Consider the following 25,210-nt stretch of genomic DNA (forward strand, 5'->3'; position numbering starts at 1 on the left):
ATTGAAATGAAGAACATTGTGTTGGGCAGCATGCTGAGCAACAGGGTGGTCCAGCTGTTTCTTAGCTGCAGTTTGTCAGTGGCTATTCATGTGGACAGACAGCTTATTTGTTGTCATGCCCACGTAGAATGCAGCATAATGGTTATAGCTTAGCTTGTAGATCACATAACTGGTTTTACAGGTAGCCCTGCCTTTGGTGGGATAGGTGATGTTTGTGACCAGATTGGAGTAGGTAGTGGTGGGGGGAGGTATGGGACAGGTCATGCCTCTAGGTCATATTACAGGGATGTGAGCCATGAGACAAGGGGTTAAGACCAGGGGTTCAACAGCTACCATCTGTTTCATACCAAGAAGTCTCTTCCACACAGCCTAGGCAGCTGTGGCCATCACATCTGTAGTCACAATCTGTCCCTCTTGAAATATACCAAGGGTGTCACTGAGGCATTCACAGATCATAATGCCCTCCCAGCCTTGTACAAAGGCACATCTCCTGTGCCTTATATCTCCAGTCACCCACCATGTCCCAAAATCCTACTGTCTGGCCACGGGAGAGCATGCCCCTCATGACTCAGTACCACCCACGACTGGAGAAACTGAATCACATTCTCCACCAGGTTTCTGACTACCTCTTGTTGTGCCCTGAAATGAGAAATGTGTTACCCACTATCCTTCCCACCACTATCACAGTAGTAATCTGCTACCCACTGAACCTACACTATATCCTTGCCCTCCCTACACAACCCTTGCTCCCAACCTCTGGCCTCATGGATAATATCCCTGTAATAGACCTAGATGCTAGACAGGTCCCATACCTCCTCCCACCATCATCTACTCCAGTCCAGTCATTAGCATCACCTATCCCAACAAAAGCAGGACTACCCTTGAAATGAGTCATGTGATCTACAAGCTAAACTGCAACCACTCTGCTGCATTCGACATGGGCATGACAACAAACAAGCTGTCTGTCCACATCAATGGCCGCCGACAAACCATGCCAAGAAACAGCTGAATCACCGATTTGCTGAGCACGCTACCCAACATTATGTTCTCCATTTCAATGACTGCCTCACAGTCTGTGCCATCTTGATCCTTCCCACCAACACCAGCTTTGCTTAATTGCAGAGGTGGGAACTCTCCGTACAATATCTCATACGTTCCCGTAACCCTCATGGCCTCAACCTTTGTTAGCCATTGTCTTTTGCTCACCTATCCTCTTCCCTGTGTCCATTCCAGCACTGCACAGCTCTCTATACCACCAGTGCTCCCCATCCACTGTTACCGTTCCCCATCCCTACCATATGCTATCCCTCCCCCTCCCCCGCCCCTGCCTCCTCCTTACCACTACCACACAGTTTGTTTCTCCCAGCATGTGCTGCTGCTTGCATTCTAGCCTTGGCAGCCAGAGACTGTGCTTATGGGTGTGTAAGTTGCATTTGTGTGTGTGTGTGTGTGTGTGTGTGTGTGTGTGTCTTTGTCTTTGTGTCTTTGTGTCTGTCTCTCATCTATTTTCAACAAAGGATGTGACCAAAAGTTCATTTTGTATCAGTCTTTTTTTTTTGCATCTATCTGCGACTCAGGCAACTCCGTTATATGGTGAGTAGAAACTATCCTTTTCATAATATTTTTACATTCCATTCTTGGCTTTCCATTGTTTGACTGTGAGTATTTTTATTATTATGTTTGTCATATTGTACTCATGCACATATAGAATGAAGTCTGTAAAAACTTGCCAACTATGTACTTAGTCAACAACTAAGTATAAAACTCTGTAATGAAAGACATTACTTGGCATAGTTCCACCTACAGCATGTATGAAGTAACTTGTGTCCTTTTATGTGTAGCGTTTGAGATAGTTGCACTATTATTCTAGTGATGTCAATGACAAGTGGATTCCTGTCATGCACCACCAAAATTTTGTTTGGTTTATTGTTAACTGTTGCTGTGGACACAAAGCCATGGTCTTTAATTATATTGATGTAAAAGGATGTTGCATCCACAATGACCAACAAGGATTAAGGTAGTAACAGGACAGAATGTGTGGTGGAGAGGTGGCAAAGGAAGTGGGCAGTGTCGTGAATGTAGGATGAGAGGTTACAGACAAAAGTTTGGAGGCATTGGTCATCAAAGGAACTGTTCCATGTCTTCGTAGCCACGGAACACGACCTTCTCCAGTGCCCTGTTACCAAACCCACCACCTCTTTCCTGATCCTCCAAGCCAACCACGTTCGGATGGATCTTCAGTTATTTCCCTTATGAAGGCCAAATCTATAAACAAATTCGTGGTATTGTCATGAATACTCGCATCTCACCAACCTATGCCATCTTATTTATGGACCTCTCAGAGCTATCCTTCCAATCCAGTCAACACTTATACCTCTTAACTGGTTCACATTCACTGATAGCATTTTCAGGATCTAGACTCCTGGCAAGGAGAGCCTTTACTTTTTCCTCCATAACGTCGACACCTTCTCTCAAATCTACTTCATCTGGTCCTGATCAAGCCAACGAGCTACCTTCCTAGATGTCAGTCTCTACCTCTCAGATGGCTCCATGAATACATCTGTTCATTTAAAGCAAACCAATCACAAGCGGTACTTTCACTTTGACAATTGTCACCTGTTCCATGCCAAAAAGTCTTTTCTTTACAACCTGGATGCCATATCTGCATTGGAAAGCAGGAGTTATTGAAATATCCACCCACCACCTCCTACCAAAGTCCAGTCACAGGCATTTCTTACCCAATAAAAGGCAGGGTCATACGGGGAAAGCAGCCAAATTATCCAAGGTGTCCCAGGAGGGATCATCAGTATTCAAGGATGTGACAAGGACAATCATACAAAGAAAAAATGTCTACTAATCATTGGCTCTAAGATGTGTATCTTAAGGGCTATGAGCACTTCTTCATCTTCGGTACTATGAAACAAATCTCTTCTACTCCAAGCTCAATCCTTTCCATGTTTTGGAAGGAAGTGTTATGAACCAAAAAGGTCTAGTAAACTTGGGCTCTAAAATGTATACCTTAAGGGGGGCTTTTGAGCACTTGTTCAGTATAAAAGATGTGCTTCGCAGTAGTGAGGATGAACAAGTGCACACTCATGTTTCCTGGACTTTTGTTCTTGTTTTGGTCTATACTACCACCTCTTGAAATATGAAAAACAAAGAGCTTGGAGTAGAATTGATTTGTTTCACAGTGTCAAAAAATGAATAAGTACTCATGGCTCTTAAGGTATGCATTTTAGAGCCTATGTTTACTAGACTGTTTTTACTTTGAATGGCTGTTCCTGTCATATCCCCGTGTATGGACTATTTTTCCAGGGATACCCCATGAATCAACTGTGCTGCAGTTACTGCACAGCATTCTGTATGTGGCTTCTGTTCTGTGTGATACACTTATTGTGTGCTGGTAACAACATTACCCTCCCCTCTGCACTGAACTGCCAATACTAACAAATGATTTGAATCAAATTTTGATACTTATCTGTTCTTTGTTCATGTAGCCATACAGTATTTGTTCTCTTCATTTATTTCCCACCACTACAGTAGATCAAATTTTATGATAAAAGTCAACTGTGCTTGTTTGCAGCAAATGTTGACCGTCTAGAAGTTTGTCATATTTAACTCTTATCTAGTTGGATGAGTTCCCTGTACAGAATTGTTATCTAAAAACTGTTCTGGGAACCATAGATGTTATCTGTCAGGTTATTTATACCAGTTTCACAAACAATAACAATGTTATTGCTGTTCCTAGAGGTGTGCTGGATATTACTCTCACTCCTGACACTGTCTCCCCATTAAGAAAGGCAAGTTAAGTTTTTGTTTGCTAATAAGTCTTCAGTCTGGTTCCATAGTTGCTGCAGTTTTTCCTGATAATGATAATAATAATAATAATAATAATAATAATTTTCTTAAATTGTCTACCTGTCCATAATGTAGGTTTTTTATGTCAATGAATCCCCTTCCTCCTTCCTTTCTGCTTAATGTGGAGGCCCGGGAAAAGAATCGGCCTTCAGTATGTTCTGCCAGTCGTAAAAGGCGACGAAAAGAACAAACCACTAATAGGGCTAACCCCCCTTTTAGCGTGATTACTTGGTTCAGGACAGAACTAAAGAAGCCTCGGACAAGCGCCGTCATGGTCGGGGACGACGCTTGAACCCTATGCCCGCCCACAATGGTAACGACACTGCTAGCCAACTGGAAAATGATTTAAATCTAAGTAGAGGTGTTTTGCAGGATATGCTTCCTGCAACCACCCTAAGAGGAAAACAAAGACAGAGGATGAGATGGTCAGATGAAGTTAATCGACGCCTCTTGTTCTGTTATTACCAAGCAACAAACCTAGGAACCAACACAACTGGATACAGATCACAAGTATACACAACATTTATTACCAGATACCCAGAATTAAAATTTTTAACAGAACAACGACTAGCTGATCAGATCCGTGTAATAATAAAAAATAACAGGATACCCCAGTCAGAACTAGAAAACATCAAACAACAAGTACAACAAATACTGGAACAAAATAATGTGCAATTAGAAGAAGAAGAAAATACAGTAATGGACTCAAACATCCCAGAGAAAACAAACAAAGAACAAAATGCATCAATTAAACAATCAGAGGAAAACGAAATCTTAAGACAGCCACCGGAACAAGCACAAATAGAACATGAAGTGACACACATGTTAGATATAGAAGAAAAAATTCAGTTGACATATATAGAATACAAAGGCACAAATACAGACATTAGACCATTCTTGCATAGACCACCAAATAACCCACAAGTCGAAACAACAATAACAACTATCAACACAATCATACACAACAAAATAAATGAAAATACAACTATGGAAGAGTTACAACTACTGGTTTATGTAGGAGCACTCACAACACTAAATATACACACTAGGCAGAGATCAGAACCAACGAATACACAGAAGAAACCCACAAAACCAGCATGGCAACACAGGCTACAGATCAGAATAGAAAACCTGAGAAAAGACATCGGACAGCTAACACAATTTATAAGAAATGAAATATCAGACAAAAAACGAAAAAGGTTAGGTAAAATCTCACAACAAGAAGCAATAGAGCAATTAGATGAAAAGAAGCAGAAATTACAAGCATTGGCCAAACGACTTAGAAGATACAAAAAAAAGTGAAAATAGAAGGAAACAAAACCAAACATTCAACACAAACCAAAAGAAATTTTACCAGACAATAGATAACACACGCATTAAAATAGACAATCCACCAAACATAACAGACATGGAACACTTCTGGAGCAACATAACAGACATGCACGGTGGATACAAACAGAAACAGACTCATACAAGATGATACCACAAATGCCTGAAGTGATAATTTTGCAACATGAAGTCACCTGAGCAATTATTTCTACGCACAATTCGTTTGCCCCTGGAAATGATAAAATAGCAAATTTCTGGCTAAAGACGTTCACATCAACACATTCACATCTAACTAAATTATTTAACAGTTACATTGCAGACCCATACACATTCCCTGATACACTTACACATGGAATAACCTATCTGAAACCTAAAGATCAAGCAGACACAGCAAACCCAGCTAAATATCGCCCTATAACATGCCTACCAACAATCTACAAAATATTAACTTCAGTCATTACACAGAAATTAATGACACATACAACACAGAACAAAATTATGAATGAAGAACAAAAAGGCTGCTGCAAATGAGCACGTGGATGTAAAGAGCAACTGATAATAGATAAAGAGGTGACATATCAAGCTAAAACCAAACAAAGGTCGCTACACTATGCATACATTGATTACCAAAAAGCTTTTGATAGTGTACCCCACTCATGGTTACCACAGATATTGGAAATATACAAAGTAGATCCTAAATTGATACAGTTCCTAAACATAGTAATGAAAAACTGGAAAACCACACTTAATATCCAAACAAATTCAGATAATATCACATCACAGCCAATACAGATTAAGCGTGGAATATACCAAGGAGACTCATTAAGTCCTTTCTGGTTCTGTCTTGCTCTGAACCCACTATCCAACATGCTAAATAATACAAATTATGGATATTATAATACTGGACCATACCCACACAAAATCACACATTTGCTATACATGGATGATCTAAAGCTGCTGGCAGCAACCAATCAACAACTCAACCAATTACTAAAGATAACAGAAGTATTCAGCAATGATATAAATATGGCTTTTGGAACAGACAAATGTAAGAAAAATAGCATAGTCAAGGGAAAACACACTAAACAAGAAGATTACATATTGGATAACCACAGTGACTCCATAGAAGCGATGGAAAAAACAGATGCCTATAAATATCTAGGATACAGACAAAAAATAGGAATAGATAATACAAATATTAAAGAAGAACTAAAAGAAAAATATAGACAAAGACTAACAAAAATACTGAAAACAGAATTGACAGCAAGAAACAAGACAAAAGCTATAAATACTTATGCTATACCAATATTGACCTACTCATTTGGAGTAGTGAAATGGAGTAACACAGACCTAGAAGCACTCAATACCCTTACACGATCACAATGCCACAAATATGGAATACATCACATACATTCAGCAACAGAAAGATTCACATTAAGCAGAAAGGAAGGAGGAAGGGGATTCATTGACATAAAAAACCTACATTATGGACAGGTAGACAATTTAAGAAAATTCTTTCTAGAACGAGCAGAAACTAGCAAAATACACAAAGCAATCACTCATATAAATACATCGGCTACACCACTGCAATTTCATAACCACTTCTACAACCCTTTAGATCACATAACATCAACAGATACGAAGAAAGTAAATTGGAAAAAGAAAACACTACATGGCAAGCATTCGTATCATCTAACACAGCCACACATCGATCAAGACGCATCCAACACATGACTAAGAAAAGGCAATATATACAGTGAGACGGAAGGATTCATGATTGCAATACAGGATCAAACAATAAACACCAGATATTACAGCAAGCATATTATTAAAGATCCCAATACCACAACGGATAAATGCAGACTTTGCAAACAACAAATAGAAACAGTAGATCACACCACCAGCGGATGTACAATACTAGCAAATACAGAATACCCCAGAAGACATGACAATGTAGCAAAAATAATACATCAACAAGTTGCCATAAAACATAAACTAATAAAACAACACGTTCCGACATACAAGTATGCACCACAAAATGTACTGGAGAATGATGAATACAAATTATACCGGAACAGAACCATTATAACAGGTAAAACAACACCACATAATAAACCTGACATCATACTCACCAATAAAAAGAAGAAATTAACACAACTAATCGAAATATCCATACCCAATACAACAAATATACAGAAGAAAACAGGAGAAAAAATTGAGAAATACATCCAGCTGACTGAGGAAGTCAAGGATATGTGGCATCAGGATAAAGTTGACATTATACCGATTATACTATCAACTACAGGAGTCATACCGCACAATATCCACCAGTACATCAACGCAATACCGCTACATCCAAACATATATATACAATTACAGAAATCCGTAATTATTGATACATGTTCAATAACCCGAAAGTTCCTAAATGCAATGTAACATATACCGTACAGTTAAAAGGAAGTCACGCTTGATCAAGGTCCGCGTCACTTTTATTTTTGACCAGACATAACATCTGAGAAAAGAAAGAATAATAATAATAATAATAATACTCAACGGTAGTGAAGACGGAGATGAAGATCATCGGTACGGCGGAACTGGCGGAAGAGGCAAGCATTATCAACAAGATAAAGCATATTGAAAAGCCCAGACACGTCTGTGTGGCAACCACCGGTACTCTGGCCAGCGTCTGTTCACCATGTGAGGTGCGGCTGAACACCAAGCTCCAGGAACTAACAATCCCTGGTTCTAACTACCCAGCATTAGCTGGAACTTAATTACAAGCAGTATGATTCGTACAAGTAAAATTAATATTACCCCAGGTGGCCAATCCTCTCGCCCTGTGGCGACAACCAAGCTATCGGATTCTGGGGAGCTTGGGCTCGTACGACAGAGAAAGTCGGAGTTCTCTAGTAAACGTCCACGAAAGTCCCATACATTTATTGGCACTTTTAACATTCAGACACTAATTCAGACAGGCAAACTTCATAATCTTACAACAGAACTCAACAAACAGAAAATTCAAATCCTTGCTCTCCAAGAGACCAGATTCACTGATTCAGAAACAATAGACTACAACAATTACCGTATCTTTAAAAGTAAAACAGACAAGAAAATTGGCAAAGGAGCTGCAATATTTGGCATGGCTTTTATTGTAAATAAGGACACCCTTGACTCTGTTATAGACATGAATCAAATCAGTAACAGACTAATGACCATGCGAATCAAGCACACCAACAAAATATATACATTTATTAATGTTCATGCACCTACCAACATTGCCAACAAAAAAGAACCGGAGAAGACAGAAAAATTTTGGGAAAAACTCGAAACTGAAATGTCCAAAATTCCAAAGGAGGATGTAAAAATTCTTCTAGGGGATTTCAACGCGCAAATTGGCAAAGAGAGGAAATATAAAAAAACAGTCGGTAATTACCCTGCACACAAATTCACAAACAAGAACGGCATGAGACTCATCGAGTTATGTCAGCAAAACAACCTAAAAATCGTGACAACATCACTTCGAAAAGACCCCAAGAAACAAAAAACATGGAGATCACCAAACCTTCAGCTTGGTGAATTTCAAATAGACCATGTTGCGATCTCCTATGACTTCCAGAAAGAAATACACGACGTTCAAGTCCGCAGAGGGGCAAATATAGATTCTGACCACTACCTTACCAGAGTTAAAATTAAATTCACTCCAAAAAGGAAACGCCAAAGGAAATCACCACTAATTCCCAAATTTGACTTGAAAAATATCAAGGAATCAGAAATTACAGAAGCATGGGATAAACAACCAACAAACAACTGGAAAGATTTCCGAACGAAAATTATACAGAAAGCAAGAGATTTGATTCCGTTAAAGAAAATATCCAAGCATCCATGGTGGAATTCGAATTGTGATAACGCATTAGAAGAGAGACAACAAGCCTTTTTAAATTACAATTGTGACAAATCAGAAACCACACAACAAACATTTTTCAAAGTGAGAAAACAAACAGCTAAAATACTTAGACAAACTAAAAGAAAATACCTTAATGAACAGCTAAACACAATTGAAGAAAACTTTAAGAACCACAACACTCAAGATTTTTATAAAATATTCGCAAATCAAATCAAAGGATACACTCCACAAAATCTCTGCTTCCGGAAACAGAATGGAAAATTGGCACTAACTAACAAAGAAAATTGCCAAGAACTAGCTAAATATTTCTCACAACTCCTAAATTGCCCACAACCAAGTACAAGATTCCCCAGATTACAACCAGAACACACGAATGAGACTTCACTACCACCATCTCAAGAAGAAATTTATAGTCACGTTAGAAAACTCAAAAATAATAAATCATCGGGAGAAGATGGAATTGTAGCTGAACTACTGAAAAACCTTGGTCCAAATTCGTTAAAAGAGATCACTAGCATCATCAAAGAAATTTGGCAGACAGAAAATATCCCAGAGGAGTGGAAGTGTGCACTAATTCACCCATTGCACAAAAAGGGAGAAAGATCAGACGTAAACAACTACAGAGGCATTTCACTTTTACCAGTTACCTACAAAATTCTATCTGCATGTCTCCTAAAGAGGGCACAAGAACAACTAGAACATACAATTTCAGACTACCAAGCAGGCTTTCGTCCTAATAGATCATGCCCGGAACAGATATTCAACCTTAAAACTATTTTAAAGATTAAAGCAATCAGGTCAAAACCAATAATCTGCACATTCGTTGATTTCAAAAAGGCATACGATTCCATAGACAGACAGTCTCTATGTCACATTCTCGAAGAACGAGGCCTAGACACTAAAACCCGAAAACTAATTGAACAAACACTAACAGAAACCAAATCAAAAATTAAATTCAGAGGGGAAATTTCGGAACCATTCTCAATTAAAACAGGAGTAAGACAAGGAGGTGGGATCTCACCACTATTATTCAATATAGTTTTGGACAAAGTTATGAAAGAGTGGGAAGTAACACTAAGGAAACAAAGCTTTTGGAAGCCAATTGAACTAGGAAGAGGTAAAGGAAAATTGAACATCCCTTATTTAGCGTTTGCAGATGACTTGGCAATTATAACTGACAGTGAAGAAACAGCAGTAAAACAAATTGAGACACTTAAAGAATGTGCTGAGAAGGTTGGCCTGCAAATCTCCTTTGAGAGGACAGAATTCATCTGCTCAAAATTAGATATTTCGAAACTAAAAACAAAGTATGGTGAAATAACTAGAGTCAAGCACTTTAAGTATCTCGGTGAAGTTATTGAACCAACAGGACTTGAGAAAATAGCACAAAAAAACCGATTACAGAAAATCAAGAAAGTATTCGGACTTATTCAAAATATATATAACAAGAAATGTCTATCAAAAGGCACTAAAATCAGACACTACAACACAGTCATCAAACCAACAGTCACATATGCAAGTGAAACACTCTCCCTGAATAGAAAATTAGATTTACACGAAATTAAGAAAGTAGAGAGAAAAATTATTAGAAAAATCCTAGGACCACGATACACACAAGATGGATACAGGCTGCAGACTACCGAGACAACCGAAAAAATATCAAACATCGAGGCAGATATCAGGAAGAGGCGGATGAAGTTTTATGGACATATAGACAGATTACCTGGAAACAGGTTAACTAAACGTCTATTGGACTATATGACATCACTTAAGGCAACAATACCCTGGGTAACTGAAGTTAAGAAGGATTTGAAAAAGGCAAAAATTGACATAACAAACACATCAGACCGGGATACATTCAGAAGAAAAATCGACAAGTGGAAGTTTACTCCAGAGACGGAATCTAAACCTTTCCGACCAAAGTGGACCGAAGAAAGGAAGAAGGCCTTTGGGGAGGCAATGAAGAAATACTGGGGAAATAAGAAGAACATTAAGAAATGTTAATCACCTGCTTATCGTTCTCCCATGGGGACATTCGCTAATAATAATAATAATAATAATAATAATAATAATAATAAGTTGGTCCTTGCCACCTACAACCTTCGGCATGCTGTGAACAAACAGAGCAGTCAGGTATTAATCACAAAGTGGATCATATTAGTAGCATCCACATACAGTGTGCAGATGATGTAGTTACGTATGTGAAAGAGTTCTCTCATTGAAATTGTGGCAATATCCTGTCAGATCTGGATAAAATGTAAACACTGTATAGAGACTGGAAATTGTTTCTTAATTTAGATGAATCCATACTTGTCTACTTCATGAAACATGAAAGTGTAATGTTCTTTTATTTTCTTGACAGTATTTTTCATTGAGATATTTTTGTTTGTTATTGACTGTAGTAGGTGTTGTCCCCCTTCTTGCAGCGGTGTACCGTAGGTCTCTAGAAGAGCGTAGCATTCCAAAGGATTGGAAAAGGGCACGGGTCATCCCCATCTTCAAGAAGGGACATCGAACAGATGTGCAGAACTATAGACCTATATCTTTAATGTCGATCAGTTATAGAATTTTTTTAGGAACACGTATTATGTTCGAGTATAATGACTTTTCTGGAGACTAGAAATCTACTCTGTAGGGATCAGCATGGGTTTTGAAAAAGATGATCGTGTGAAACCCACCTTGCGCTATTTGTCCACAAGACTCAGAGGGCCATAGACATGGTTTCCCAGGTAGATGCCGTGTTTCTTGACTTCCACAAGGCGTTCGATACAGTTCCCCACAGTCATTTAATGAACAAAGTAAGAGCATATGGACTATCAGACCAATTGTGTGATTGGATTGAAGAGTTCCTAGATACCAGAATGCAGCATGTCATTCTCAATGGAGAGAAGTCTTCCGAAGTAAGAGTGATTTCAGGTGTGCCGCAGGGGACTGTCGTAGGACCGTTGCTATTCACAATATACATAAATGACCTTGTGGATGACGTCAGAAGTTCACTGAGGCTTTTTGCGGATGATGCTGTGGTATATTGAGAGGTTGTAACAATGGAAAATTGTACTGAAATGCAGGAGGATCTGCAGCGAATTTACGCATGGTGCAGGGAATGGCAATTGAATCTCAATGTAGACAAGTGTAATGTGCTGCAAATACATAGAAAGGAAGATCCCTTATCGTTTAGCTACAATATAGCAAGTCCACAACTGGAAGCAGTTAATTCCATAAATTATCTGGGAGTACGCATTAGGAGTGATTTAAAATGGAATGATCATATAAAGTTGATCATCGGTAAAGCAGATGCCAGACTGAGATTCATTGGAAGAATCCTAAGGAAGTGCAATCTGAAAACAAAGGAAGTAGGTTACTGTACGCTTGTTCACCCACTGCTTGAATACTGCTCAGCAGTGTGGGATCCGTACCAGATAGGGTTGATAGAAGAGATAGAGAAGATCCAACGGAGAGCAGTGTGCTTCATTACAGGATCATTTAGTAATCATGAAAGCGTTACGGAGAAGATAGATAAACTCCAGTGGAAGACTCTGCAGGAGAGACGCTCAGTAGCTCGGTACGGGCTTTTGTTGTAGTTTCGAGAACATACCTTCACCGAGGAGTCAAGCAGTATATTGCTTCCTCCTACGTATATCTTGCGAAGAGGCCATGGGGATAAAAGCAGAGAGATTAGAGCTCACAGAGAAGCATACCGGCAATCCTTCTTTCCACGAACAATACGAGACTGGAATAGAAGGGAGAAGCGATAGAGGTACTCAAGGTACCCTGCGCCACACACCGTCAGGTGGCTTGCGGAGTATGGATGTAGATGTAGATGTACAGGATTATTGGCTCACAACTGGAGTCAGCTAGGGCATACAAACACATGAGTGTAACAGTCCTTGGAGGATATTAAGTAAAATGATCCCATAGACTCAGTTGTGGGCAAAGCAGGTGGCAAGTTCAAGGCATTGGTATGATACTGGACATCTGCAGTTGTTTCCAAAAGAGTTTGCGTACTAAACAATGTTCAGCCCATAGAATAACATTGCTCTAGTACAGAGTGACATGCTGTGTACAAACAAGGGCAGTATGAATGTTCTTAGGATAATTTGCCTCTCAGTAGTGTGTTGAAACGTGCTGAGAAGTCCACATGTCAGACGTCAATGAATGACATTGAATAACTTGTGAAAATGTGTTTAGGAAATTCTAAGAAATTATTTTAGGTTGGAATCTAAATTATAAAATATTCTTCAGGTTCCTTAGCACTGCTATTTCAGACTGTTTGAAGATACAGCCATAATTGCAATAGCAGCCACAGAGACATATAATGTATCATTCTTCCCATCCTCCACTTGTACATGGCACAATAAAAAGCAGCTCTGTCATGTCCCTTCCAATGATTTGTAGAAAATAGGTGTTTGGTAGATGTAAGATAATGTGACTCACTGTTGTAACATAGTAGTGCTTTTCTTTTAATTTAATGTATTTATCCATCTCCAACTGAATATTCTGCATCGAACTATGTCTAACACTGAAATTAAAAGGCAAACAAACACCAGAATCAGTTTAAGCATTCACTTCAGTTCAGATATCAATATTGTTAACCAAGGATAGAGGAAAGTATTTTCCTGCCAGTTTTGTTGTAGTTACAGAAGTTACGTATTTTGTAACATAGTAAACTTACCTTTGCTTAATGATATTTAATTACAGTTGTATCAAGGTGACATAATTGGGAAGAGAATACAATTCATTATAAAACAGTTTCATATAATTCATTACTGTGTGAAATGTAATGAAACTATCTTGGCAACCTGTGTGTGTATGTGTGTGTGTGTGTGTGTGTGTGTGTGTGTGTGTGTGTGTTTTGGAGTTAATCTGATCTTTGATTGTGGTTTTTTTTTCTCTTTTTTTTTCTCCAGTATCACCCATAAATGAAGAACTGAAGGTATCTTTGTTAGACTGTGCATGTGAGCTGTTGAAGAAAACTCCAATCCATGTAAAGAAGCAGGTGTATGAAGTTAAGAACATTCCTTGGCTGAGTCAGGGTGTGTATGTGTGTGTCCAGATACAGCAGCATGAAAAGTATAGGCCTCTCAGGTAGAGTGTACACTGCAACCTGAATTTATGGTATTTTCTCTTGCCATATCTTCATAACTAACATGTTCAAAAATTGCCATTTACTGTTTATTTAAAATCCATAATTATTGTAGATACTTTTTCTTGTGCTTGGAAAGTGTTGTTAACTGATAGGCAGTTAAACAGATGCTCATTGAGTGTTTTTACTGTTTGCTAATGTGTGCAAAATGCAGTTGAAAGCAGCTTAAGTTGATAAAGGAAAAGCAGTGTTCTAATCCTTTGTAGTTAGCCTATGTTTCGAAGTACAGTACTACATGAATTACAAATAATCTGATTTCATTTCAACATTTGTTATTTATAATTCTGTTCATGCATCACAAGTAGCATGTTTACATTTGAAGGAAATACCTTTGCAGTTAGTACTTGTTCGGGCAATTTCATCTCAAACCATACAGGACATAACAGTTCATGATCATGAATTTCTTTGGAAAAAATGTATGTTAGATCTCTATATAAAATGTGTTAAAAAAGAAAATATTTTCATTGTAAATGATACAGTCATTTGAAAAATGTACATTTTGTAAATAACTTTTAAAACAGTAGAGAACTAAAAAAAATTACAACTAATAAACCAAAAGTACTGGAGACTTGGCAGATGTTTCTCTTTGTAGCTCCCACTTTATATGTTCAAATTTTGATCCCCCCCCCCCCCCCCCTCTCTCTCTCTCTCTCTCTCTCTCTCTCTCTCTCTCTCTCTCTCTCTCTCTCTCTCTCACACACACACACACACACACACTTATTGGCTTTCTCATAACTTACAAATTTAAGAAGAAAATACAAAAAAATTAATTATAAACAATATATAATTATAAACAACATCTTCTGTGCTCTAGCTGTGTGTATTATGAAAATATTTATTATGAAAAATTTTAAAAATCACATTTTTATGAGTTTTTAGGAATTATTTACTTGGAAACGCCTTCACAAAACTTATGAAAATTCAAACGGGCTGACTTGGAGCAGGAGAGGCACCAAAGGAAATTTTAATTTTCATTATGTATACTTTTACAAATAAATTCATAAAGCTTTGTCAGCATGACCAGAAAGGATTCAGGATTCACACTTATAGCAGTAGAAGTTCAAAAACATAACAGAATAATTTTTTTCTATGTGAAATTTCATCACTTTTTCACTTACTGTTGGCGACATCTGTTGCTATAGGTACATTTTTCTTCATAAGTAAGAGAGATTCTTCGATGAATTTTGCACAGCATACAAAACGTACATACAGGTGTATGAAACTCTAGAATTTTCCAAATCGATTAAAAACTGTGGTAAAAATTGAGATAATTAACTATAAAATTGAGCTTTTTCTAAACATGAAGTTTAAAATGTAACAGTTCATTTTTTCATAAATAAAGTAAATTTAGAGTTTCATACACTAGAAAGTATGGTTTGAATGCTGTGCAAAATTCATCGAAGAATCTCTCTTACTTATGAAGAAAAGTGTACCTATAGCAACAAATGCAGCCAATAGTAAATGAAAAAATGATGAAATTTCACATGTAAAAGAAAATTATTTTGTTATGTTTTTTAACTTCCACTGCTATAGGTGTGAATCCTGAATCCTCACTGGTCACGCTGACAAAGTTTTATGAATTTATTTGTAAAAGTGTAGGCAATGAAAATTAAACAAATTAAAATGTCGTGGTGCCTCTCCTGCTCCAAGTTGGCCCGTTTGACTTCCTACCCCCCCCCCCCCCCCCCCTTAATAGTTACTACAGTCAAAGTCAACAGTACTTTTCTGTTTAAAGTGTTAGAAATTTTTCAGCATTCTGCATATTTCACATAACTGAATTTCTGGTGTAAAATACGCATGTTGGCGACACTGTTTCCAGCTCTCTTCTGTTTATCGCAATTGTTGGAAATCTGTAAGAGGTATTGCAGAAATATCTTGGTCCTGAAAACTGTGTTACCATCACATCCATTGTGCAGGAATTGCTATACTTGCTATCACAAGAAATTTAATGATAACCCACCTGAACAATCACTTGTCACCAGAATGTGAAATTAAGAAAGACAGATCAGATGTTTATATTCCTGAGTGTGAGATTGTTGATGCCTTGAATGTTAGGATTTCAGTTTTAGTCCCTAATATCCCCCTCCCCCTCCCATAAATGCTCAGACAAGATAAGAAGCACAAGAAGGAAACGGTATGTACAAAGAAAAGTGGAAGAACTTGAAACAAGTTTTGCACAGACAACATCAAAACTTTGTGACATGTATAATGTAGATGCACTTGGTGCAGAACCTGAAGATAGTGACATTGTGCACCCAATGTGATGTGTGATTTCAAAAAATAAATACTGCTATCTCAGCAGCCATCTGTACTGAGAAGGTGCATTTACTGATTCCACATAGCTACTTCAAGCAGTTGATATGGAAATACATACCCTCTTCTTCACATTATTTAATTTCAAAAGCTCATAAATAAAGAATGAAATAGGTATTTGGGCATGCCCAGATTCCTGTGGTGGGCATCCATTGCAAGATGATATGCTTAATGTTGCTCTGTGATATTACCTAGGTGATGACAAAGATTGCAACAGGCAAAGTCCTAATCAGGCTGATGTTATCCCAGTTCGTGAGAATTGTGAAAAAATTAAAAAGGCAAAGAGATATACATATAACGAGATCAGTAAGTGAAGCGTATCTCCTAACAAAACAGGAGAACCCAAATTTAAAAACTGGTGTCATAAAATTCTGCTCTTTACGACCAGAATGGGTAAAATGCCAGCTAGTGAAGGAACTATGCACATGTATTGAATGTACTAATTTGAAGCTTATTTGTGTAACCATAAGTAGTGTCACACAGAAGAAGTACACAGAGATGGACCTGATACCTTCGTGTATATGTTTAACTGCAAGATAAATGTTGGTTGCAGGAGAGTGCAAGGTGTCCTGGTGCTTAAGGGATGCCCATTGAACCACTACATTTTCAGGATACTGACAGTGACGTAACCTATGCATTTACAAGGGAGGAGAGTTGGTGAAGAAGACAGTGGTAATAGGGAAGTTTGTAACAGAGGTTAGGCATTGGGTCATTTTTAGGAGTAGCTCACCATCATATCCACAGTATCAGAGACAGGCCATAGCAGAAGTAAAATCAGCCACATCCCACAACACTGATACATTAGTTCTTCATTTTGACCTTGCTGAGAACTGGTCTGTTTCTTTACAGAACAGTGTTCAAAGTTACTACTGGCACACATCATAAGTGTCAGTATTCACATTTGTTGCTCACTTCCTTGGAATATCACACTGTTTTGCTTTAGTTAGTGATGGTCTCATTCATGACAGGGCCATGCAGGCTGTGCTGTCAGCATGGTAACTGATGACATAGCATCTAGAGGCCATACGTTTCATAAACACATGTATGTGAGTGATGTTGTAGCATTTCACTTTAAAAACTGCTTTTTGCTTTATGAGCTTGGAAGGCATTGTACAGGAATGAAACAAAAAATGGATATTTTCAACAACAGACTATAAAAAAAGTGCATGTGATGGTGTATGTCGTCTCTGTGAACACTGTGTAGTACCCTGGAGTGGCATATACATTGCAACAACAGTTCTCCACGAAATGCTTTGTGTGAAATGCATAGACCTCAGTAAACTTCAGAAGACTTTGTTGTGAGAAACTTCAATTCTCGTGTGTTTGACAATCAGTTGTGGATGGGACAAATAATTAGTGTCTTTCATGAGCTGGAAGATGTAACTGCCTTCTTTATGACACCTCATGGTCTGACAGATTCTCTCAAATGGCCATCATCAACAGATCAGTGTGCAGTTCGAATTTCCCAAGTACTTCTCTTGTTGGATTATCCTGTCCCTGTGCAAATCCAGCTCGACTATACAAGTTCAGTGAGGGGCAGGTGAAAAAAAAAAAAGAATTCTTCTGAACAGTGCAGTGTTGATTGACTAAAATTACCAATTTTTATTTACTTTTACTCAATATCAGCAATCAATTTAAATTTTTAAGTGTACAGGATTTTTTGACCTTGAGAGTAGCTAGGTCTAACGTAAAAACTTCTCAAATTTTACACTTCAAGATATTGCCACTCTGAGTGTACATTCCATAAGTACAGTAACAAACTATTATACTATGCAATTTTTAGAAAATTCATGGTGGCGGTTTGAGAGAAAAAAAATTGTAAAAGGTGTACAGCTTTACTTCCACCGTTTGCCAATAGGTGGTGACAACGGTAAGTAGCAGTCAAAAGAAACAGATCTCAGACATCAGGCAGTTAGCTTGGACCTCAATCAACACAACCTCATTCAAACATTAGATGATTTTTGTCTGCATCATAAAGTTGTTCTTGATTGTAAATGTCAGTTTACGAGCCTAATTTTTGTCATTTGTGGGAGGTGTTACTGTTTTGTCCAATATGAAGAAAACAGCGGCTGAGTCTCATTGAATGCTCTCAAGTACGTATGGTAAGGACACTTTTAGTGAAATAACGTGTCGTGAGTGGTTTCAATGCTTCAAGAATGGTGATTTTAACTTTGTAGACCGGCATAGTTGTGGAAGAGAGAATGTTTTTGAAGATGCAGAATTGAAGACATTGCCGAGTGAAGACTCGCGTGAAACTCAATAAGAATTGGCATGATTAGTGGGAGTGACACAGCAAGCCATTTCAAAACGTCTCAAGGCTATAGGAATGATTCAGAAAGAAAGAACTTGGGTTCCATGTGAGCAGAAACCAAGAGACGTTGAATGGCATTTGTGTGTTTGTGAATAGTTGCTTCAGAGGCAGAAATGGAAGGGATTTCTGCATCGCATTGTGACCAGGGATGAAAAATGGGTTCATTACGATAACCCTAAATGCAACAAATCATGGGGATATCCCAGCCTTGCTTCCACATCGATGGCCAAACTGAATATTCCCAGTTCCAAGATGATGCTCTGCATTTGGTGGGACCAGCTCAGCATTGTTGGTTCTGACATTTGTTGGTTCTGAAACTGAATAAACTGCATTAGATCAAAGTCAGCAGCAACTGGAGGCATATGCGCAGGTGGTGTAGGAGGTGGATTTGGGGACCATTTTAATGAGAGGAGTGGCACAACAAATTATAAGTAGAAGCAAAGTAAAAGAAAGCACATAATTAGTAGCAGTGTGGCTCTGAAAGAAAAGATGGAAGTATTACTGATGCGCTGTGACAGAGAGATGTACAGCAAAAGCAGCATTGGTACTGAAATTCTCGTCGCCAGATGTTGTGTCGGCTACTGTGGGAATCAGCACCGACAAAAACAAGGGAGGAGGGAAGTTGTGATGGCCAGTGGCAGGAATCCAAAAAGATTAACTGAACACTTTATTTCTGAAAAGAAAATAAATATAACTTGATCCCTATGCTTCCAGTGGCTCCTACATACAAGTACTTTATTTGCTATTGCTACTTGCAGGATGCAGGCTAAATAACGTCTTCCTATTACTCAGTGCTGGTCAGTCAACGATGGGTGGCTGGTTCAATCAGCATTGAAAGGGGGCACTGGACCCTCGTCTTCCTGGAGGAGTGGTGCTGCCCATTCTTTCCAATGGCATGTGGGCCAGCACCTCCTTCATACCGTTACGCGGTTCTGTGTTGGTCAGTGTACAGTCAGTGCCTTAGGATTGTACAAACACTGTGTGAAGTAACCGCAGAAATTGATGTGGAACTTAAAACGAATGTATCTGTGAGGACAGTATGGCAAAATTTGGCATTAATGGGCTGTGGCAGCAGATGACAAACATCAGTGTCTTTGCTAACAGCATGACATTACCTCCTGGCTGATGAGCATAGCAGTTGGCCTCTAGATGACTGGAAAACTGTGGTCTGGTCAGATGAGTCTCAGTTTCATTTGGTAAGAGTTAATGGTAGGATTTGAGTGTGGAGCAGACCCCACGAAATCATGGACCCAAGTTATCAACAAGGTACTGTGCAACCCGGTAGTGGCTCCATAATCGTATGCACTCTGGAATGAAATTTTCACTCTACAGCAGATTGTGCGCTGATATGAAACTTCCTGGTAGATTAAAACTGTGCGCTGGACCGAGACTCAAACTCGAGACCTTTGCCTTTCGTGAGCAAGTGCTCTACCAACTGAGCTACCCAAGTACGACTCATGCCCCGTCTTCACAGCTTCAATTCTGCCACTACCTTGTCTCCTACCTTCCAAACTTCACAGAAGCTCTCCTGCGAACCTTGCAGAACTAGCCCTCCTGGAAGAAAGGATACTGCAGAGACATGGCTTAGCCACAGCGTGGGGGATGTTTCTGGAATGAAATTTTCACTCTATAGTGGAGTGTGCACTGATATGAAACTTCCTGGCAGATTAAAACTGTGTGCCGCACTGAGGCTCGAACTCGGGACCTTTGCCTTTCGCGGGCAAGTCTCTCCGCAGAATCCTTTGTTCGAAGAGTGCTAGCTCTGCAAGGTTCGCAGGAGAGCTTCTGTGAAGTTTGGAAGGTAGGAGACGAGGTACTGGCGAAATTAGAGCTGTGAGGATGGGGCGTGAGTCATGCTTGGGTAGCTCAGTTGGTAGAGCACTTGCCCACGAAAGGCAAAGGTCCCGAGTTCGAGACTCAGTCCGGCACACAGTTTTAATCTGCCAGGAAGTTTCGGTACGCACTCTGTTTATGTTGAGTGTCCTGGGTTCTCCTGTAATGGTTATTCATGGACTTCATGTTACCAAACAAGAATGGAATTTTTGTCGATGACAAGGAGAACATTGAGGACAATTCAGGCAAATGATTTGGTCACCCAGATTGCCTGACATGAATCGCATCGAACATTTATGGAATGCAATTGAGAGGACAGTTCATGCACAGTATCCTACACTGGCAACATTTTCACAATTATGGACTGTTACAGAGGCAGCAGGGGCCAATTTTTTTGCAGAGGACCTCCAACAACTTATTGAGTCTAATTAGTTTGATTAGTTTATTTTTCTACATATTAACTAGATCAGTATTTGAAATTTTGTGCAAACAAAGGGTCTCTCAACCTTTATGGACATCCATTTATACATTTTCTTTTAATCATTCTGAGAAAACTTAATAAAACATGATATTTCTTTTCATTTGTCTGTCTTTCTTACTCTAGCGTTTTGCCAGAAATAAAGACAGTATCAAAGTTTTGAATTTTTTACGCCTGTTGGTTCAGGATCACTGCAGTTGAATGCCTGATGCTGCTGAACCAAACACATGACAACGTCCAACGGTCCAGCATTGAAATACAAGAGAAGGTGGCAGATGTTTTTGCTGCAATGCTCCCAGGGGTGTTGGCTGGAATCACGGCAACTCTCATGGGAGATCCTAAACAAGGGCATGCAGTCATTGTGGTGCGTAACTAGTTTGTATATCTTAATGGAAAACTTGTATACAACATGCATCATTTGTAAATATTTTGATGAATTGCTAGTGTTTTTGGAACATTCATTGATTTGTATTAAAACAGTCATCAAATATATTACATGTGGTAGAATCACATTGAAGTTAATGTTAGAAGGTGGGCAGGTGCCCTTCCTGTAACCACCCCTTCACCTCTTGGGATGGAATTTGTGTAACCCATACTGTTTGCATGAAGTGTTACCCAGGCGAATGTTTATGCATGTCTTCTAAATGTTTGCGAATCGTATAACTGAGGTGGAACGGCGGGGGTACCAGACCGCTGTCACCTAGTTGGATGTGGGAAACTGTCTAAAAACCACATCCATGTTAGTTAGCACATTGGCCCTCATCATTAACCCACCAGGTGTATTCGATCTGGGGCAGATGCGACTGCCTGAATCTCTGAAGCAACATGCTAAAGCACATGATTCTCCGTGTGGGTGTGAATTTATGGTTAGTGACTGGTATTCAGTATTTGGAAGCAAATAAGCTGCTGCTTTTCTGATTAATACTCAGGAGGACATAAAATATTTCCATGAAGAAGCACCGTTACTATGATGGTGCAAGGACAGATTCCAAATCTGATTGCCTCCAATAAGCTGTGACTGATGTGAAAATGTTTAGTGGTACTGTGGGGATGAAAAGAAGAAATGTAATTGAACGATCAAACTCAACTAAGGTTGAATTTACTGAGATCAACAGAACCAAACTCAAGTCTGTTTGTTTTGAAAACAATAATAATTCCCCCCCCCCCCCCTCATTGTTCACTTCATGAGAAACCCTCTGCAGGCTCAAATTTTGACATAATTCAGTTCTGCATTGATGCGGAAGATAAGATTCTTGAAGACCACTGAAGGACACATCCAGTAGAATCCTAATATACTTCTCTTAGAGTAAAACAATCTATAATTCAGTAGTGAAAGAGGTCAGTGAAAGTGAAACATTTTCATACTTTGCTGATTATACTGACATTAGTGGCAAGAAGATGCTAGTGTTGGCTGTACGATGGAAAAGAAATGCATACATTTTGATGTGCATGATAAGCTGGCTGCAAGAAATATTGTAAATGCTATTTTGAAATCCATAGTAAATGAAGATTTGCAAGTGGTTCAGTTTATTGACTTAAGGTTTTGATGGGTACTCCATAGTGGCTGCTAATGTTAACAGTGTTCAACATACAATCAAAACTAAATTTACAATAGTGAAGTATTTTCATTGTGCTTCTCATTTGTTGAACCTAGTGGATGCTGATCTCACTAATATGCTAAATGACAGAACACAGTTGGAATTGTGAATCAAGTCATGATTTTTTTTATAGAGTGTAGTCTTAAGGTGCATTTTCACTGGGGCTCAGGTATGCTCTTACTATGCGCATAAATCATATTTTCTATCATGTCTTTCAGAAACAGAGAATGAAACTCTCCATGATCGTATCATTTGCTATAGATGTTGTGCTAGAATCTTTTATGTTGTCTTTTCAAACAACGGAAAGCACAGGATGGAATAATAACAATATGGAAAGGGTAGATCGCTGGTCACCACTTGGAGGAGGCATTGAGTCCCAGAGGGCGGAATGAAAAAGAACAAGCTGATGTCGTTCCTCAGAAGCAGGCCAGTCAGGCCTTAGCACCTGGGGCAGTGACCGTGTGTGTGTGTGTGTGTGTGTGTGTGTGTGTGTGTGTGTGTGTGTGAGAGAGAGAGAGAGAGAGAGAGAGAGAGAGAGAGAGAGAGAGAGAGAGAGTGTTTTGTTATGTGAATTTTTGAGAGTTCTACTGGAAGCACTTCATCCAAAAACTTTTGGTATTCTTTCTCATTTCTGTCAGTGGCTTGATGTCATGTCTATATTGTTGCATTGTCTTTTCTTTTTCACTTCAACTAGCAGCGTACAAGCAACATTAATTTCACAATTCCTGGTACCGCGCACCACGGAATTTGAATCCCCACCAGATGTCATGGACGTCGAAGACCCCTAGAGGTCTCTGCACCATCGCGCCGTAAGCTGTGGCGGCGTGTGCCTCCTGGCCCGCATTTAGAGTGAGGGCGCCACAGTGGAACACGTGGTTGCAGCGGCCAATAGCGGCATCCCCGATAGAGTACTTAAGCGCCTGCCTGTCGCTCAGCCTGCCAATCTAACGTTGCTTACATCTCAGGACATATCGCCTCACCTTAGACAGCGTATTTACTTTCGTGTTTTGTTTACGAGTGGACGTGGTTGTCTAGTTAGGTTTTCTTGCCCATGTTGTTTCATTCTTGTTATTGTCGTAAGGTCCTTCATTGGTCGTGTCCGTCCTCTCTCGTTGTGTTGTTATTCACGGGCCGCTCCGCGGGTCCCGCCGCGTTTCCTGTCACTTCAATCCCGCGACTGTTCCAGTCGCCATCACAACACAACTGTTGCTCATTTCTTCACTATCAAACAGTACTGTAGCAACAGATGAACCATCATGTTCAGCTTCATTCATTCATTCATTCGTTCGTTCATTCATTCATTCATTCATTCCTTGCATTCCATAAAATTCCATCATGGAGGAGATCCTTCAGAGATGTGGAATGAGTCAAGTTACACTTTAACAGGCAGAAGCATCCACGGCAGCCTGCTGCCGTTAAGTGTACTAACGAAAAATTATAACTGGTAGTAATCTGTTCAGACTGATAATTATGGCCATTACTTTATACATATTCAGAAAGTGGGAAGTCCAGTATGAAATAATGACAACATTATGAGAAGGGTAGATTGCTACTCACTATATAGTGGAGATGTTGAGTCACAAACAGACACAACACAAAGACTGCCAAACAACTAAGCTTTCGCCCAAAAGGCCTTCTTCTGAATGAGATAACATGCACACATACATTCATGCAAACACAACTCACGCACACATGACCACTGCCTCTGGCTGCCAAGGCCAGACTCAGTCTGGCTTCAGCAGACAGAGACAGTAGTCATGTGTACGTGAGTTTTATTTGCGTGAACGTGTGTGCATATGTTGTTCAATACAGAAGGAGACCTTCTGGCCAAAAGCTTGCTTATTTAGCAGTCTTTTTGTTGCATGTGACTGCGACTGGACATTTCCCCTATATTATGAGTAGCAATTTATACTTATTCATGTATATTAGATGAAACACCATTAAAAAAAAAAAAGACACTGCTTCTCCCCTTCTACTACTTGGCTGTTATTTATACCTATATAGCATTTACATAACTTTACCCAGTGATCTATATATTGGAAAAGTCAAGAAATGTTTAATAATATTAATAATCAATAATATTGTAATGTAACCATAAGATTTACATGGAATTTGTACCTCTTGAGTCCAAACATTCTGATAAATTGTGGGAGGAGTGGCCAATGAGCCATTCTCTTACTTTGTTGTTTAATAACCAGTGATTTTCACTGTTGTGTCTGCAGTTTGAAGGTGACCTTTAACAAAAGCCAGACATCCACAAAATGAATAAAACCTTTATTTAAATATGTTCAAGTTGAATAGAAAAGAATACATAACATTAAATATGATAAGAGTTGATTAGTGGTTGCTGTGAACTTGTTTACTTGCGAACAATTCCAAGTTCAGTCTCTATATAGCTGTAGCAATAGTAGTGTCGTGCTACAACAGTTTACTCTCACTGGAA

At 39.1% G+C, this 25,210-nt stretch overlaps 1 protein-coding gene across 2 annotated transcripts in view; it reads left to right on the forward strand.

Moving 5' to 3' along the window:
* LOC124776779 (TELO2-interacting protein 1 homolog) overlaps positions 1-25,210 on the forward strand; it is a 153,002-nt gene that overhangs the window by 22,599 nt on the left and 105,193 nt on the right. For both annotated transcript variants that reach the window (XM_047251917.1, XM_047251918.1), the window contains exons 4-5: positions 13,999-14,176; positions 21,356-21,533. In XM_047251917.1, the coding sequence (XP_047107873.1) occupies positions 13,999-14,176; positions 21,356-21,533 (356 nt within the window). The remainder of the gene's footprint in view (positions 1-13,998; positions 14,177-21,355; positions 21,534-25,210) is intronic.

This window comes from Schistocerca piceifrons, chromosome 2, assembly GCF_021461385.2.
Source record: "Schistocerca piceifrons isolate TAMUIC-IGC-003096 chromosome 2, iqSchPice1.1, whole genome shotgun sequence".
NCBI lineage: Eukaryota > Metazoa > Arthropoda > Insecta > Orthoptera > Acrididae > Schistocerca > Schistocerca piceifrons.